Below are 19,717 nucleotides of genomic sequence, written 5' to 3'. Positions count from 1 at the left end.
ATAGCACACACGTATCACATAGTGCAGTATGCTACAGAGTTTATAATATATTTTGATATATAGCCCACACACTTATTACATGGCGCAGTATGCTACAGAGTATATAATGTAGTTTTATATATAGCACACACACATATCACATGGTGCAGTACACTATAGAGTATATAATATAGTCTGATATATAGCACAGTGTGCAGGAAGCAGCACAGAATGTTTCTGTAGCCAAATCCAGGTGCAGTAACAAACAGTATAAAAATGTACTCTTGCCATAAATTGAGAATATAATTTGAGTGTTTTATTGCAGTACAGACCGTAGTTCCCAGCAGACAGATCAGCTCCAAGTCCTCCAGTAAAAGCAGCTTGACCAGCGTAGGGGAGGCCTCCAACACCTGCTGAGGAAGAAGACATGGATGTAATAGGAGTCCTAGTACAACGGAAAAGACAAGTTTTGTTACTATGTTGCACTGTTATGATAAGGCAGCTCTTATGGCATAGCATACTAAGGGAGTAGCTGCCATGCCACTTATCATGTTGTTGACCCAGGTTCAGGGCTGGCCCTGGCCACACACAAATGTCTGGGTGAGAGGTAAGCATGTTTGCCAGATCACAGCCTAGTGCCCCACTCAGACATGAAATGCCTTTGCACCTTACTAAATCCACATGACGCCAGTTATACAATAATATGAGTTCAGCTACATTGCTACCATATATTGTTGACACATACGAAATAACAGACGTGATTAATAATTAAAAATGTTGACAGGACATGACAAGTAAGTATCCTATAACTGAAAATAAAAGATACAAATTAAAAATACATTTTAGTGAAGAATAGAATTGACTTCACAAGGAAAAAAAAGAAAAAGAGATGTACTATTTCATGTGGGTTTTGCCCCCATTAAAGGGTATTTAAAAGAAAGAAAGAATTATTTTTGCTCTCTCAGAGTGAAAACTAATTTCCTGATTATTATAATTGTATGCCCCAAAATTTAATTTTTCTACTGCAGTGTGATCAATGTCCATCGTTTTATGTGGGAAGAACAGTTTGTAATCTAACTAAAAGGATGTTAAATTATCTTACACGGATGGAAAATAAGAACATTCCTTGTTTAGGCACTCTTTATTGTGTGCAACTTTAACAATTTTATTTTTATGTAACTGGTCTGTCAAGGCTGGTGCCGAAGGGAGAGATAGAGAACATGGGGATGCCAATGGTTTGACAAATCTGTCCAAATGCATGCATGTAGCTGGTTAACATTAACAACATGATTAATTTTACAAGCATGTTAAAAAGAAGGGCAACACTGCCTCAGTGATAGGCTAATGAGAGTCATGGGATGGCACAAGTTTTATTTAAATAGTGAATGACTTATATTATTCATAATCTATTGAAGTTTTCCTTTGTAGATGAAAGAGCTTACTGTGAGTTTGATTGGTATTATTAAAGTATTGCCTGGTTTCCACTTCATCATTTTGATTTAAAAAGAAGACCTTATTCAGTGGAAGCAGATGTGCGTTTGTTCTGTGAAAACTGTGCTTACTACAGACATGCACATTCCAGCCTAGTAGCCCACCATCTAACTAATCCCAGGCCAGAACTTGGATTAACAGTTTAACAGACAGCATTCAGCTTTCCCTGCACTTGGTCATTTGTAAAGTGGATGAGTTTAAATTTGTTTCTTCCCCAGCTTGGAACTCCCCAATCCCTTTTTCACTCAGAAATCGCTGGCAGAACAGTTTCTATTTGTGCAGAGGCATTGCTTCGAAATGTCTGCGCTTTTCTTTTCTCTCTGACTTGCACAACCATGAAGTTAGTCCATATAAATAAGAGAGTAGAGGATGTAGTGGTGCTTTTACCCAGATAAAAATGCTTCCTGTTTCTGCTTTTGTCAGGTTGAGATTTTAACTGCCTGGTTTTACACTCAATGAAACTTAACAGAAGTTATGGTAATCCAATGTCTTAAGACAAGTGTTTCTGAACAACATGGGGGGGGGGTGAGCACTGTTTACCATTGCTCTGCAAGCATCTCCAGTCGAAGGGGTTCATACAGCAACGTGAGGGGGTGAGCACTGTCATACAGTGGTACACAACACAGATTAATCCCCCTTGTGAAGGCCTGTGATGAGTTCTCAGAAATGTGGTACGCAGCACAAATTAATCCCCCTTGTGAAGGCCTGTGTTGAGTTCTCAGAAATGCATCACCTTAGCATATCACTTCACAGTTGACATAGAAGAGAACAGCAGGAACCACACCATCTGAGACTGGACGAGGTAGCATCCTTGTCGCCCATACATCAGTCGTTTGTCTGTGCTCAGTTCTCTGATGGAATATGGTTTGTGATTAATGTAAAATGTGTCCTGTGGATAAATGGGTAAGGTGGAGTCTGAAAGGTATCTACAGTGTGAGAATGAGGGGATAACGTCTGAATGAGAAGCATTATTACTAGATATAATGTAGGTGTATAATGGCAACCATGGGGAGGAAATTGCAAGAACAGCTAATACACTTTTTTCTTCAACATTCATCAGTATTATTTCATCCCTTGACTTTTCCCCTTTGATGATTTCTTTGTTTCACTTGCATCACAACCAAGTGAAAACAGATATCACCATATCTGTACCGCCAAGCAGGTTAAGGATGTACTGTTATGTATGTTTGAACAACTATGTGAAAATGAATTTAGGGAAACAATTGGTAAATGCTCAAAATAGACACAATGACAATATATCAGAAGAAGAGAGAAACTTATTGACACTACTTAGAAGCCTCCCACTTAGGCTTATGAAACCCGACAAGGGGGGTGGACTTGTAGTAGTGTACAATGTAGACTACTCAAACATTATGTCAACATTATTAGAAAGGGACACCTATGAAATGGCAAGTAGGAACCAGTTAAATCAGGCATACTATAACATCAAGCTTTTCATTAGTGACCTGTTTACTGACGGGTTAATTAACTCTGAACAAAACTATTATTTAACCATGTTGGCCCCAAGGATCCCAAAAATCTTTGGTATCCCTAAGCTCCACAAGGACTTAGGGAATCCACCGTTTAGAACATTAGTGGATGCGAGGCAATCAATAACCTACCCTTGTGCAAAACTGGTGGATTCTATTCTTAAGAACTATGTGAAAAAGGAAGAACAAATCTTAAAGGACTCATGGTCCTTTTTGGAAGGAATGCAAACTACAGTATTTGACAATACTCTAAACTTTCTAACAATAGACGTTTGTGAGTTATACTCATGTATCCCACATGATACGGGTATTCAGTGGGTAGTTGAGTTTATGGGTTTAAAGGGGGCCACGAGTAATGAATGTAACCTGGTAGAGCAGTTACTAGATATTATATTAAAGAACAACTTTGTCTCCTTTGAAAACAAATTATTTTTGCAAAAGATAGGCGTGGCAATGGGGTCCCCAGTGGGCGCAAGTTTTGCAAACTTGGTAATGGCCCACTGGGAAACCACCCATATTTTAAACAGTCATTGGTACGCAAACATACACATGTACAAAAGGTACTTGGATGATATCTTCATTTTTGTTAAAAGGACACGAAGAACAAGCAGACGAATTAGTCGAGTATTTAAATTCCACCACTAGTTTTCTAAGGTTCACAAAGAATTTTCAGGAAACTACTATTTGTTTACTTGACATTGAGCTAAGTATGAATCAAGAGGGGTATATATCAAAAATTCACAGGAAAAGTACATACTCTAATACCTACCTTCACTGTTCCAGTTCACACCCCCGCCACCAAAAGAAATCGGTGGTGAAAGGCCAACTTGTCAGGGCAGCCAAAATGATTACACGAGATGAAGATTTTGAAAAGGAATGTGAAAACTTGTACACAATGTTTTCTCGTAGGGGTTATCCAGCTTTGTTCCTTGAAGGAATTTTCCAAGAAGTTATTTTAAAAAGGAGGAAAGGTATTTACCAAGCAAAATTGAACATGAAACTTGTGACTGATTTAAACAACCAGGTAGACCACCCTGAGATATGTGTAGGAGGTATGGTCACCATCAGTGACTTAGGAGTGTCCTCTGCCAATATGGCAGTGAGTAATAAGAATTTTACTACAGCGTTTATATTTACATTTTGCCTGGAAGCGCCAGATATTTGTAGGATAGTTAGAAAGTATTGGTACTGTCTATCACTGGACAAAGAATTGGCGAGAATTCTTAATTATGGTCCCACCATAACATTCAGGAGAGGAACAAATATGAAGCAATTATTAGAAAGGAAACTAAAAGTTAATAAAGGGAAGGGAGTGACAAATATATGTGGAGCATGTAGGTATTGTACCTACATAGAGACATCAGATACCTTTACTATTAGGAAGGAGACTTTCCACATAAGAGAAACATATAATTGTAATAGCAAAAGAATAGTATATTTAGCCCAGTGTAGAAAGTGCCCATCATTCTACATAGGGAAAATGGATGGACGCTTGAGGGATAGAGTCTATGAACATATTTATGCCATTACTAAGAGTAAAGAGGAAAATGCCCTTGCAAGACACTGTATACAAAACACTGGCCATTCATTTAAATTTATGGCCATTAGCCAAATATCTACAGGTTTACAAAATTTGGTGAATGACAACTTGTTGAAACTAGAAAGGAAATAATTAAGTTGGCAGCTCCGTTTAGTAGCCTGTAGAGAACCAGGGCTGAATGAAGTATGCTCAATCACATGCATACTAAAAGTTAAGAGTTTATTAAGGTAAACAGTTACGTGGCTTGAAAGTAGGACTTTTACTATCCTCTAGCTTATGTACTGGTTATAAACCATCATTAAGTAGACCATCTATAGTTTAGTATAATATTTAGGTGAGGACGTAGAGTACCAAATAATAATAGTGAACGGGCAACAAAGAAACAGCAGGTATTGTTTAGGGTTATGACTGGGAGACTTTCTGATAACAACAACCCTTTAACTGTTACCTTGGAAAGGTTTATGCCTTACCCTTATTGTGAGTGTTACCAACAGGTTATTGTACTTTTTAATTTGATATTTTAACAACTTAGAATGAAGTTTAGTTAGTATGAGGTCAATCCCAGTTTTAGTCAAAGTAGTGTCATCCCCACAGTAATACACTTTGGATATGGGAGATGAGTTTTATATATATTAGTTGAAAAGGGGCAAGTTATATTAAGAGAACATCAGGATTTAAGGTTTTTATATATATAAAATGTGGACATAAATTGTTTTTATAACAATATGGTTTAACATTAATTATACGATGTAGAAGCAATACACATTTGAAATAATGGCTTGAGAATACGTGGTACACAAGAACTGGATGTTGTATCTTTAACTGTTAGTGGATTTACCTAATTGATTAAATAATGTAATTATGCCACAATTAATTATTTAAACATGCATATTGGAAGTGTCAGTGTTTGTCTGAAGAAGTTTGGATACTGATTCGAACGAAAAACGCCAAGTGTGTTTTACGCTCATTTGTTTTTTAAAAAAAGTACCGCTTGTTAATAAACTTTGTGGATTTTAAAAGAAGAAGTCTGCCTCATATGTATTGTGGTACCAATGCTTTTTTCGCTTTTGTTTTGAGTCGTGTAGAAAAAAGTTTGGTTACAGGTTAAGGATATGACCTGCTAAGCATTCACATCCACTAGATCTGATTTTGGTTTTCATACAACCAAATTTTGGAAAAGGTAAGGCTTATATTGTCAATGAAACTAATAAATAAGAATAGCTGTCACCACAAGATTTGTCCATTTTCCCAATTTGCTGCTAAACTGCCTTTATTATATTTTTCTCTTATTACTTTCTGTTTTTGCCTCCCCTCCTGGAATTTTTTTTAATACACTCACCACCCCTCAGGTAATAAAATGCTTCTTCAAATTACCCCTGACAATACCCCTTTAATGTCATACTTTGTTCTGCTGAAAGCCATTTCTTTTACTTCATTTATATCTTGAAACATTTGCGTTGTCAGACTTCCCACTCTTCATTTCCCATAGAATACAGAGAATATATTCTTTGAATTTCTTACCATCTACCCTTAGTGCCAATGCTACAGAAACTTTTGTCCTCTGATATGCCTTATATATCATGTACTTAAAGAAATGTGGTCTTTAGAAATGGATGCATTCCTGCTAATTAAACCTCACCAGTCATGGGCACAGTGTCATCATTATGTGTTTGCTACTTACCGCTCCTACCCACAATGCTTAGCTCACAGAGTGACATTAGTGAAGTAGTATGCCTGTCTCCAGTCCTGCTGTGTAGAAACAACTGACAAATGTATTAAGGATGACCATCTACCCTCCTCCTCCTCTTTAACTGGGTAAGCCTAGTAGACACAAGTTCCCTTTTCAGGGGCTACCTGGAAGCACTCTCTAGTTAAGTGATTTGCTCAGAGTCACAAAGTAGGCAAATCAAGGCTGAGGGAATCACACTCTGGACTACAGGAAATCAAGATGTTAATAGCTTATGAGCATAAGATTAAAACCAGCTTGCTAGCAGCTGTGGAGAAGCATTCAGTTTCAGTGATGCAAGAAAGTGAAATAATACACAGCAGATGCAGAAAAACACACCTCACATGATGTGATACACCATCAAATGCACCTCGCATGAGGTGATACCCCCAACAAGCGCACCTCACATGAGGTGGTACCCCACCAAATGCACCTCACATGAGGTGATACCCCACCAAACGCACCTTGCATGAGGTGATACCCCACTAAATGCACCTCACATGAGGTGATATCCCAACAAATGTACCTCACATGTGGTGATACTCCACCAAAAACACCTCACATGAGATGATACCCCACCAAGTGCACTTCACATGAGGTGATACCCCACCAAATGCACCTCACATGAGGTGATACCCCACCAAATGCACCTCACATGAGGTGATACCCCACCAAATGCACCTCACATGAGGTGATACCCCACCAAATGCACCTCACATGAGGTGATACCCCACTAAATGCACCTCACATGAGGTGATACCCTGCTGCTTGTTCTTTGATGTCTTAGAAGATTTCTTGGAATATACTTTTGAACATGTAACAATATGATCAAAATCAGCAGCTTGATCATAAGTCCCTGTATTACACTCTAAACAGTGTCTTTGCCTTTGTGTTACATGCTGTTTCAGCATTCCTGTTACACAGTATATCTACATTTGTGTTACATGCTGTATCAGCATTCTTGTTACACAGTATATCTACATTTGTGTTACATGCTGTATCAGCATTCTTGTTACACAGTATATCTACATTTGTGTTACATGCTGTATCAGCATTTGTGTTACACAGTATATCTACATTTGTGTAAAAAGCTGTATCAGCATACGTGTTACACAGTATATCTACATTTGTGTTACATGCTGTATCAGCATTCGTGTTACACAGTATATCTACATTTGTGTAAAAAGCTGTATCAGCATTCGTGTTACACAGTATATCTACATTTGTGTTACATGCTGTATCAGCATTCGTGTTACACAGTATATCTACGTTTGTGCGACATGCTATATCAGCATTCGTGTTACACAGGATATCTACATTTGTGTAAAAAGCTGTATCAGCATTCGTGTTACACAGTATATCTACATTTGTGTTACATGCTGTATCAGCATTCGTGTTACACAGTATATCTACATTTGTGTTACATGCTGTATCAGCATTCGTGTTACACAGTATATCTACATTTGTGGTACATGCTGTATCAACATTCCTGTTACACAGTATATCTACATTTGTGTGACATACTGTATCAGCATTCTTGTTACACAGTATATCTACATTTGTGTGACACACTGTATCAGCATTCTTGTTACACAGGATATCTACATTTGTGTTACATACTGTATCAGCATTCGTGTTATACAGTATATCTACATTTGTCTGTATCAGCATTCTTGTTACACAGTATATCTACATTTGTGTTACACACTGTATCAGCATTCTTGTTACACAGTATATCTACATTTGTGTTACATGCTGTATCAGCATTCTTGTTACACAGTATATCTTCATTTGTGTTGCACATTATCTAGGCATTTGTTATACAAACTATCTCTTCATTTACATTACATACTATTGCAGCATTTGAGGCGCAGACCTTTTCTGCATTCTTGTTACCCCGTATCCCTATGTTTGCATGGCACACTCTTTCTGTATTCCTGTTACCTGTTATCTTTAAGTTTGTGTTACTCTTTCTTCATTCTTGTGCCAGTGCATTTTATAATGTCATTATGTCTTTCTCGGTTATACACTTTTTTGCATTGATGATACATATCTTGTATTTCTGTTACATAGTACCTCTGCATCGCTGTAACATGCTGCCTTGTGTTCTTGTTGCACTGTATTTCTGTGTTCCTATAGCCTAACATGTTCAGGAAATGCACACATTGCTATGTTTGTATAATAAAAATCTAGAAACCATTGGGTAGTTATCTTGAAAATTACAGGACTAGTTCTTTTCAAAAACTGCAACTTGAAAAGCTTGTAAATTCATAGATAAAAAAGATTATATGACTAGTCGCCAACAGATAACTACACATTGTATATAAACTTCTGATTTGGTTTACTAAATAAATGCCACTGACTAACTTAATGGACTAATACTCACTTTCAGTTGCTATAGCACTTGGCTATACCTTCTGCCTAGCCATCATGCCTCTGTAGTAAGAGAACTTTAATTATCCCAAATGTATCTCATTACTGACATATACCTCCTCATTGTTATACCCTATCCCTCTCCCATCACTCCATCCTTACTCCCCACTGTTATGCCCTATCCCCCTTCCATCCCTTCATCATTATCCCAGAGCATATTGCAAGGCTGTAGAAAAATTCCACAATAAGTTTGAAAGTAGTAGTTTCCAGGACATTCTTGGGATTTCCACATGATTTCCTTTATTACTTCCTACATGATAGCATTGTGTTATGGCAAAAAGAATTCTAAAGGGAAAAACGAGAACATCACTCCCTGGTCAGGACCAGGGTAATTTCTAACTCCAGTATTCAGCCAGATGGAAGTATGTGACATCCAACATACCTGGCTTTGGACAGGAGTGCAGCAGTCCACACCTGACTGAGGCCAATCACAATGGGGCAGGCACGCTTTTAAATGCTTTGTTTGAATTCCTAGTTTTGCAAGAAGGATTCAGATTTCTTTTCTGCATAATAAGCTACCAGACAACTGTCATCAAACATAAAGTCCAATTAATGTCTGTACTAATTTACTGCAAGATATACAACAGGATCACATGATTTTATCTGCTCTCTCTGTGATTACTAGTTATCAAACATTAAACAATCAGGTCGGGGAGTAATCTGCCAAGGAGCCCCCCCAATACCTTACATTTAATGCAACAAAATGCAGTGTACAACAATGAAATATCACCTGTCCCAAACCAACAAAACAAAGCCTGATATTGTCCCAGATCAACAAAACATAGCCTGATGTAACAAACATGAGTGTCCCAAACCAACAAAACATAGCCTGATGTAACAAACATAAGAGTGTCCCAAACCAACAAAACATAGCCTGATATTGTCCCAAATCAACAAAACATAGCCTAATGTAACAAACATAAGAATGTCTCAAACCAACAAAACATAGCCTGATATTGTCCCAAATCAACAAAACATAGCCTGATGTAACAAACATAAGAGTGTCTCAAACCAACAAAACATAGCCTGATATTGTCCCAAATCAACAAAACATAGCCTAATGTAACAAACATAAGAATGTCTCAAACCAACAAAACATAGCCTTGATATTGTCCCAAATCAACAAAACATAGCCTGATGTAACAAACATAAGAGTGTCCCAAACTAACAAAACATAGCCTGATGTAACAAACATAAGTGTCCCAAACCAACAAAACATAGCCTAATGTAACAAACATAAGAGTGTCTCAAACCAACAAAACATAGCCTGATATTGTCCCAAATCAACAAAACATAGCCTGATGTAACAAACATAAGTGTCCCAAACTAAAAAAAAACATAAGAGTGTCCCAAACCAACAAAACATAGCCTAATATAACAAACATAAGTGTCCCAAACTAAAAAAAAACATAAGAGTGTCCCAAACCAACAAAACATAGCCTGATGTAACAAACATGAGTGTCCCAAACTAACAAAACATAACATGATGTAACAAACATGAGTGTCCCAAACTAACAAAACATAGCCTAATGTAACAAACATAAGTGTCCCAAACTAAAAAAACATAAGAGTGTCCCAAACCAACAAAACATAGCCTGATGTAACAAACATGAGTGTCCCAAACTAACAAAACATAACTTAATATAACAAACATAACTCCCAAAGCAACAAAACATAGCCTGATGTAACAAACATGAGTGTCCCAAACCAATGAAACATAGCCTAATATAACAAATGTGTCCCAACCCTATAAAACATAGCCTGATGTAACAAACATGAGTGTCCCAAACCAATGAAACATAGCTTAATATAACAAACGTGTCCCAATCTTATAAAACATAGCCTCATGTAACAAACATGAGTGTCCCAGACCAAAACAAATAGCCTAATGTAACAAACATAAGTGTCCCAAACTAACAAAACATAGCCTGATGTAACAAACATAACAGTGTCCCAAACTAACAAAACATAGCCTGATGTAACAAACATAAGTGTCCCAAACTAACAAAACATAGCCTAATATAACAAACATAAGAGTGTCCCAAACCAACAAAACATAGCCTGATGTAACAAACATAAGTGTCCCAAACTAACAAAACATAACATGATGTAACAAACATGAGTGTCCCAAACTAACAAAACATAGCCTGATGTAACAAACATAAGAGTGTCCCAAACCAACAAAACAAAGCCTGATGTAACAAACATAAGAATGTCTCAAACCAACAAAACATAGCCTGATATTGTCCCAAACCAACAAAACATAGCCTGATGTAACAAACATAAGTGTCCCAAACTAACAAAACATAGCCTGATGTAACAAACATAAGAGTGTCCCAAACTAACAAAACATAGCCTGATGTAACAAACATAAGTGTCCCAAACTAACAAAACATAGCCTAATATAACAAACATAAGAGTGTCCCAAACCAACAAAACATAGCCTGATGTAACAAACATAAGTGTCCCAAACTAACAAAACATAACATGATGTAACAAACATGAGTGTCCCAAACTAACAAAACATAGCCTGATGTAACAAACATAAGAGTGTCCCAAACTAACAAAACATAGCTTAATATAACAAACATGACTGTCCCAAACCAACAAAATATAGCCTGCTGTAACAAACATGTTCCCTCAGGAAATACCAACAAATATCACTCCCTCTGCTATCAGTCGGGGATATGTTCTTAATGCTCTCTCTAAGGCTAAGAACACTGCATCAGTGGGCCCAGACAGTAACCCAGGATGCCTTCTAAACAGCATGAAACATGACCTGTCAGGCCCTCTGGAATTGCTATTTAACTGTAGCCTCCAAACAGGCTTCATGCCTCATAAATGGAGAACAGCAACAGTCATCCCTCTGCAGAAAGGTGAGCCATCTACACACCCTGAAAACTACAGACCCATAAGTCTCACTAGTCTTATATGTAAAGCCATGGAAAGAATTATCATGGACATGATCAATAATGGTACAGTAAACTCCAGACACTGGACCCAACCCAGTTTGGTTTCATCAAGGGCAGGTCATGCCTACTCAACCTGATGGACTACTTTGAGAAGGTCACCAAAGCAATGGATGAGGGCAAAATGATTCATACTGCCTATCTTGACCTGGCAAGGCATTTGACACAATACCCCACTCAATCATTGTTGACAAACTCAAGAGCTTAGGTACAAGCCCATGTCACCCAGTGGATAGGCAGCTGGTTCACAGACAGGACCCAGGAAGTTAGAAATGGGGAATCCACCTCTACAAAGAGGCCAGTCATAAGTGAAGTGTCTCAGGAATTGAACCTTTGACCACTCATTTTTGCATTTACTTCTCTGAAGTCAAGGCCAATGTCAATGGTCTCCGGCTGACTAAATTTGTAGACAACTGCAAATTAGGAGCTGTCATTGAATCTCACACTAACACAAATGTTCTCCAGCAAGGGCTGACACAGACAAACAACTGTTATCAGAGCCATGGACTAAGACTAAAGGTCCATAAATACATAATAGTATCCTTCAGGATGTCATAAACCCTTGGTAACTATCATATTGACAACACACCCCTTAGAATTGACCCAGTAGTCAGGGACTTAGGGACACACATAGACAGTAATCTAGCCTTTGACCATCACATGTTAACAGTAGTGAGGAAATCATTCTATGTTGAGCAACTTATAAACAAAGGTATAGCATCTAGGTCCAAATAAGTCATTGTTCCACTGTATCCGTCATTCATTAGACCTACCTATCATTGAGTACAATGCTCCCTTTGGTATGTACCTAACCAGGCATATCCAACAATTGGAACATCCACAGAGGTTCCTCACTAAAAGAATACAGGGTGCAAGTAAAATGTCCTATGCAGACCGCCTCAAGGCCCTGTCCCTATATTCTGTCTCCTACAGGCTGTTGAGGGGAGATCTATGTTTGGCATACAGGGCATTGTCAGACCCCACTCCGATGGACCTTCCGCATATCCACAAAACAAACAGAACCAGAATTATCCATTCTAAAGACTTAAACATTGTTGTGATATAAACTGGACCTGCTGGAGGGACAGGTATGTATCCCAGAGACTACCCCATCTCTGGAACAGGCTACCCATCCATGTGAAGCAGAGTTCCTCCCTAACCCAATTCAAGTGTAACTTGGAAAATTGGATAGGAAACAAGAAATTCATCCCTGGTTTGGCAACTATGTCTCCAATGGACACAGGCAACCTGTAAATGGCTCATCCCTCGGGCCCCCACTTGTAAATGTTTCATCTCCCAAGTCCCTGCTTACACTTATCAAGGTTACCAGAACTTATCAGAGATTTGGGATGGGTGGCTAGGCTTAAAAGGCCCTTGTGGTTGTTAGGCTATTAAACACCTGTGAACCTATGAACTGATAATTAGTTAAGCCAACAGAGTGAGTTCTAATACTAATACTAGTACTAAAATACTAATACTGATACTAAAATAGTTATACTAATACTAATACTATGAATACTAATACTAATACTAAAATACTGATACTAATACTAAAACTGATAGTAATACTAAATACTAATACTAATACTATGAATACTAATACTGATACTGATACTAAAATACTGATACTAATACTAATACTATGAATACTAATACTAATACTAAAATACTGATACTGATACTAATACTAATACTGATAGTAATACTAAATACTAATACTGATACTAAAATACTGACACTAATGTTTACACTAAAATACTAATACCAATACTAATACTATGAATACTAATACTGATACTAATCTTAAATAGTGATCCTGATATTAATACCAGTACTAATACATGTACAATCTTGGTGGTGAAATTAGGAAGCAAGACTTACTGGTGATCTTGTAATGACATATTTAGTGATGACTATAATGTTTTAGCAGATACATGTAAGACTTTATCATCCCATCTTTTCTGTTCACATTGTCACTTACTGGTTATGGTTAAATGTTAGTCTGTTTACACTACTTTTTAATGTAATTTGTATAAGAAACTACTTTGGAAGCCTGCTGTGATATGTATGTGGATCTAAGCATATCTTTTGAAATCCAATACATTTTAATTTGAAGTTTTGTTAAAAAATATAAACTGTGGTGTTACACTGGTAGTATTATGGTGTAAAATTGCTTGCTTGAAAGGTCACAGCTAATATGGTGGTACGGCCCAATGTGAAGGTGTGCCTAGGGTCTGTCTGCCTGTGCTGGTACAGCTACTTTATGTTGTGTGATGGGATGAGGACTATGTAGAAACAACGGCAGTGATGATGTTAGGGAAAGGGATGTGACCCTGTTGCTCCATTTCCATAATTGTCTGTTTAACATAATGATTTAATGTGAGGGTTGTACCTGAAAATACTGATATACAGTCCCTTAGCCACTCCAAAGAATTTCATCATTAGCAAACTAGATTTCATGATATATACATATATATGCATGCATGCATACATACAAGCATACATACATATGTTATCCCCAAAGATATTCCACGTGCAGGCACTTCTCTAAGCCCACAAAACCTGAGTAAACAGCTATGACTACATAAGCATTATGCAGAACACTAAAGGCACCATATGGACACAAAGTAGATCCATGTCTACATATGTGGCTGAGTCAAGTCCACTATGGATGGTTTTCAGCAGTAAGTCTGATGAAGTTATCGGTGAGTGCCTGAGACAGTGCATTTCTTGTGAAACACCACTTCCTTAAATGCCATAACAATCTCCAGGAAGTCTGACTGCAGTAGTTAGAAATCTGCTTCTGCAAAATGCTGAAATCCAGTTTGCTAGCAGTAAAATTCTAACCTATTCAAATAGTGTGACCCCCCCCCCCCAAATGTCAGACCACTGTTTTCTGGTGGAGAAAGGATGACAATACTCTACGTTGTTATATATACAGCTGCGAAATAACTCCTCGTATTGTCACATGATGCATTAAACTGCACCCATGTGTCTGACTGAAATAGTATTTGACAATTTAACCAGGCAGCTTTGATTCAGCAGGGTCAACATATGTGGAACATTATCAGAATTTCTTATTGAAGAATTTCACAAAATGTTATATATGTTTCTTTCAAGTTTATGGTAGCAGTCTAATCTTACTATAATCAGTAGTGTTTGGTCAGAGGCAGTCTGTATAAATGGTTAGTTACTGAAAAAACAATCCTAACTTCAACTGGTTTTAAATTGCTCAATGAGATATCCAAGGGTAGTTAGAGATCATGTCTGACATCATGGTGTCCTATATCAAATCCACAAATAACAAGTGACATTACAGCATATGTCTCTCCAACACTAGGAAGTGAAAATATAAAACCCAGGCTATCAGAATCCAGCAACTGGCTATCAGGGATAACAGAAGACTTTATGATGTTTAAAACTGGCCGTGTTCTTAGATAAAATAATTACAAATAGATTAAAATGTTAAGGGATATTTGGTCTATTGGTCTGCAGCTCTTTAAATTAATCAAGTAGACTATAGTCCAGCTGAAATTGAGTATAGCATCCCTATTAAGAAGAAAAAAAAACAAACATGCCACTCACAGTTGCAAAAACTACTGATCTGTTTGCTTCCTGTCCACATTAGGGACATATCTGTCAACAGTTCACATCTTTGCACGTCCAGATTATTGCCTCATATTTCTGTTCTATTCCTCATAAAATTAGTGGTTTTCTGGCAAATCACTGGGATGATCTGAGGATTTGCATCACTAAATAATGACATACCTTTGAGTGTCAGACTTCAAATCCCCTCAGAAAATGTACGCTAACACAAACCCTAATACTCTAGCAACTTTCTATGATTATAAGAGCAATATTTAAAATCTGTCCTTATTTTTGGGCCTTTAACCCCCCACCCCCCAATTTTGTCAGGCTTGGTCCAGATTTCTTGTTCTATGAGGTTCAGAAGTACGATTATGGAACATTCTGGAAAGTGTACAGATTTCGTCTTTATAAATACATTTTCAGCAAACAGCTCTATGGGCAAACATGAGGTGGTGTTTGGAGAAAGCATCTGTGTGTCTTGGAAGTGTATAGATTCACTGAACAGAGTATATTAGAATTTGATAGAGAGACAAGTTGACGCCACACAATATAGTTATTAAAAAAATAAGGAACTTGGGTAAAACAACTTCAGTGTTACTTGGTATCAAGAATGCCTTACACATAGAACCTGGTAGGCTGGAGTTAACATACCCAATGTCTACACTCACTGTATGGGGACTGAAAAATTACAAGGTTCACTACTGATCCTAAAGCTATTTTCTACAGCACACATCTTCCTTGAAAAAGGCACTGTGGGAGCCAACTACATATATAGTATCATATTTTAATCTAATAGTGCAGAAAAGCAAAATTCCATAACTGTTGACAGCAAAGTTACCTGTTAAAATTGATAAAAATAGAATAATATGCTATGATAAAACCGAGTGCAAATCTAACTACTGCACAGAAAATCAAAATGTCAGGCCAACAAACAGCACCAGTTTTAGGTATGTTGTTTAATAATAAGCTTGGTCTCTCCACTTTCACTGACAACATTTGTCTGCTTGCATATTGATTTGTAGGGACAAGCAAGGTCTTAACAGTGAATACCCTCATAAGAGCAAAACTAGAATATACTTTTTATTTACCCAATAGAAAATATACTAAAAAGAACAAAGTTTTAAACTAGTTGTCATGTAAAGAAATGCTACTACCATTAATATTTTTACTGGCATATAGAAGACAATTGAAACTGGTCTTCAAATAATTTATAGCTGCGTACTGTACCAAGTAGATAAACTGGCCATCACAGATACACTGACCATCAAACAGCCAAATCTCAGCTTATTCTGAGAGAACATAGTATTAGGTTAAAAAGATGAGTGCAAATCCACACAAGGGAAAAACTGGTTCAGTAGCACAACCTTCAAACACAAAACAAGCTAGTGGCTGAGATAAACATGTTGACTCAAGTTATATGATTACAGGACAAAAATTGTATGGATTTATTAACAGCCATTACCTTAAACAGTGCATGTATGTGTGTTTGTATACATGTATGCTTATGGATATGTATGTATATACATGTAAACATGCACACACACACACACACACACACACACACAGATATGTCTGTTTGTATGTATGTATGTATGTCTGCATATTTTTAGCTAGATAAGTATGCATGTGTTTGTATGCATGTATGTATGTATGTATGTATGTACGTATGTATTTAAGCTTGTATCTAATGCAAATGATTGCCCCAAGCAGAAAACAAGACTGGCACAGCCAAAATGGCTCACTATGAGTATATATGGGCTTGAAAATATAACTATGTGTTTGGGGGGGGGGGGGAGTATGTGTGTGGGTGTGTGTGTGTATGTGTGTGTGTGTGCAATATGTTTATGTGGGTCTATGTGTGTGTGTGTGTGTGTGTGTGTGTGTGTGTGTGTGTGTGTGTGTGTGTAATATGTTTACGTGTGTGTGTGTGTGTGTGTGTGTGTGTGTGTGTGTGTGTGTGTGTGTGTGTGTGTGTGTGTGTGTATGTGTGTGTGTGTGTGTGTGTGTGTGTGTAATATGTTTACGTGTGTGTGTGTGTGTGTGTGTGTGTGTGTGTGTGTGTGTGTGTGCGTGTGCGTATGTGTGTGCAATATGTTTATGTGGGTCTGTGTGTGTGTGTGTGTGTGTGTGTGTGTGTGTGTGTGTGTGTGTGTGTGTGTGTGTGTGTAATATGTTTACGTGGGTGTGTGTGTGTGTGTGTGTGTGTGTGTGTGTGTGTGTGTGTGTGTGTGTGTGTGTGTAATATGTTTTCGTGTGTGTGTGTGTGTGTGTGTGTGTGTGTGTGTGTGTGTGTATGTGCGTGTGTGTGTGCAATATATTTATGTGGCTCTGTGTGTGTGTGTGTGTGTGTGTGTGTGTGTGTGTGTGTGTGCGCGCGCGGATGCGCGTGTGTGAGTGAAAGAAGAATTAAGCATCCATGTGGCAGAGCAGAAATAAAAGATCAGGTGACTGTATACAGAACTAAACAGGTATGAATGTGACCACATATACAACAGTGAAGTGATATGATCACGTGCACCACAGACTGAAAGAACACATGAACTAGTGAGTGTCAATGCGACAGTGTGCAGCTAAGAATGAGATCGTTCATAAGACAATACAGCAGTTAGTGTAGGGACAAGTGAATGTTAACACATGAATCTGCAGCAGTGAATATGACTGCATACGAGAACACAGCATTGTATGTGAGTGGTAACAGCTGACTAAACAGTAAGTGTTATGCAGAGACTGAATTAAAAATGAAAAAGAAATGTGCGATCAAGTAGCTGAAGAGAAAGTAACCTTTTATGATATGATTGTATAAGTCACAAATTCCTAACTAGATGTCTGGGAAAGCAGGCATTGCAGAAAGACGCAAGTCTTCTGGCAAGTAACCTTATGATATGATTGTATAAGTCACAAATTCCTAACTAGATGTCTGGGAAAGCAGGCATTGCAGAAAGACGCAAGTCTTCTGACAAGTAACCTTATGATATGATTGTATAAGTCACAAATTCCTAACTAGATGTCTGGGAAAGCAGGCATTGCAGAAAGAGGCAAGTCTTCTGACAAGTAACCTTATGATATGACTGTATAAGTCACAAATTCCTAACTAGATGTATGGGAAAGCAGGCATTGCAGAAAGAGGCAAGTCTTCTGACAAGTAACCTTATGATATGATTGTATAAGTCACAAATTCCTAACTATATGTGTGAAAGCAGGTATTTCAGAAAGACGCAAGTCTTCTGACAAGTAACCTTATGATATGATTGTATAAGTCACAAATTCCTAACTAGATGTCTGGGAAAGCAGGCATTGCAGAAAGACGCAAGTCTTCTGACAAGTAACCTTATGATATGATTGTATAAGTCACAAATTCCTAACTAGATGTGTGGGAAAGCAGGTATTTCAGAAAGAGGCAAGTCTTCTGACAACTAACCTTATGATATGATTGTATAAGTCACAAATTCCTAACTAGATGTCTGGGAAAGCAGGCATTGCAGAAAGACGCAAGTCTTCTGACAAGTAACCTTATGATATGATTGTATAAGTCACAAATTCCTAACTAGATGTCTGGGAAAGTAGGCATTGCAGAAAGAGGCAAGTCGTCTGACAAGAAGCACAATTTAAAAGTCAGTCTCACCATACTTGGCTGCTTCAGCTCCGATACCAGCGGGAAGTCCAGCCTGAGCACCATACTGGCCAAGGGCACCTGATAGACAAAGAGAGTGTTAGACGACACCTGCTATATTATACTTTACAGGAAGGGCATTATAGAACCAGCATTGCAGATTATTGCATTGCTGCATATGGCAGAACATGCCCGTATTAATGCAATATATAATGTAGTACAGTGCAATATGCCACTGGCAGAGCTACAGCATACAATATCATACAGTTTTGTTTTATTATGCAAAGCCATATACATATCTAAGCATCCCAAAGTGCTGAGAATTGAGGCTTGTGAATAGAAAAAATATTAATTTACAGTCCTGCAATTTGGAAATAATTCCAGAGAGCATCAGGGCAAAGTGGATGGAAAAGAAATCAGGAAGCATGCAAACTAAACTGTCAGTAAATGAGAGAACACTAGGGGGCAGAAGTGAGAAGCAGGAGTATGGAGAAAGAAAACAGAAACTGCAAAGATTGTAATAGGAACGATAAATGAATGCGATAAGGGAGAGAGAGGATTAGACAGGTGATGACGATTGACTACAAACCTTGAGAGGGGGTGAGAATGTCAACACCTACTTTTAGGAGTACCAGACAAGTCAAGAGATCACAGGAATAGAAAGGTGTGGGTCTCAGCTGGGTTGCAGAAAAATTATAAAAATGCAAAAATGTAGAGTGGGAAGAAAAAGATGGCAAATCAGTAAAATGACCTATCAAGTATGTGCCTGCCTTTAACATCCGTTATTTCCCATCTTCTTGTTTGCCTGCACTAAACTATTTAAGAAGATGCTATTTAGCAGGAAATCTACATATTTGCATTTATTAATTATTATGTGAACCAATACTCTGA

The 19,717-nt window shown here is 37.7% G+C and overlaps 1 protein-coding gene across 9 annotated transcripts in view; it reads right to left on the bottom strand.

Annotated features, from left to right (window-relative positions):
• Positions 1 to 19,717, bottom strand: part of LOC122814093 (glycine-rich cell wall structural protein-like) — a 150,746-nt gene that overhangs the window by 32,494 nt on the left and 98,535 nt on the right. For 6 of the 9 annotated variants that reach the window (XM_044086708.1, XM_044086704.1, XM_044086710.1 and 3 more), the window contains 2 exons: positions 18,839 to 18,907; positions 312 to 392 (listed from right to left, as the gene is read on the bottom strand). In XM_044086708.1, coding sequence (XP_043942643.1) covers positions 312 to 392; positions 18,839 to 18,907 — 150 coding nt within the window. The remainder of the gene's footprint in view (positions 1 to 311; positions 393 to 18,838; positions 18,908 to 19,717) is intronic. The other 3 variants (XM_044086705.1, XM_044086711.1, XM_044086712.1) reach the window with 2 other exon arrangements.

This window comes from Protopterus annectens, chromosome 10.part0 (genome assembly GCF_019279795.1).
Source record: "Protopterus annectens isolate FY-2018-M chromosome 10.part0, PAN1.0, whole genome shotgun sequence".
Classification (NCBI taxonomy): Eukaryota; Metazoa; Chordata; order Ceratodontiformes; family Protopteridae; genus Protopterus; species Protopterus annectens.
This window is presented reverse-complemented; position numbering and strand designations above follow the sequence as displayed.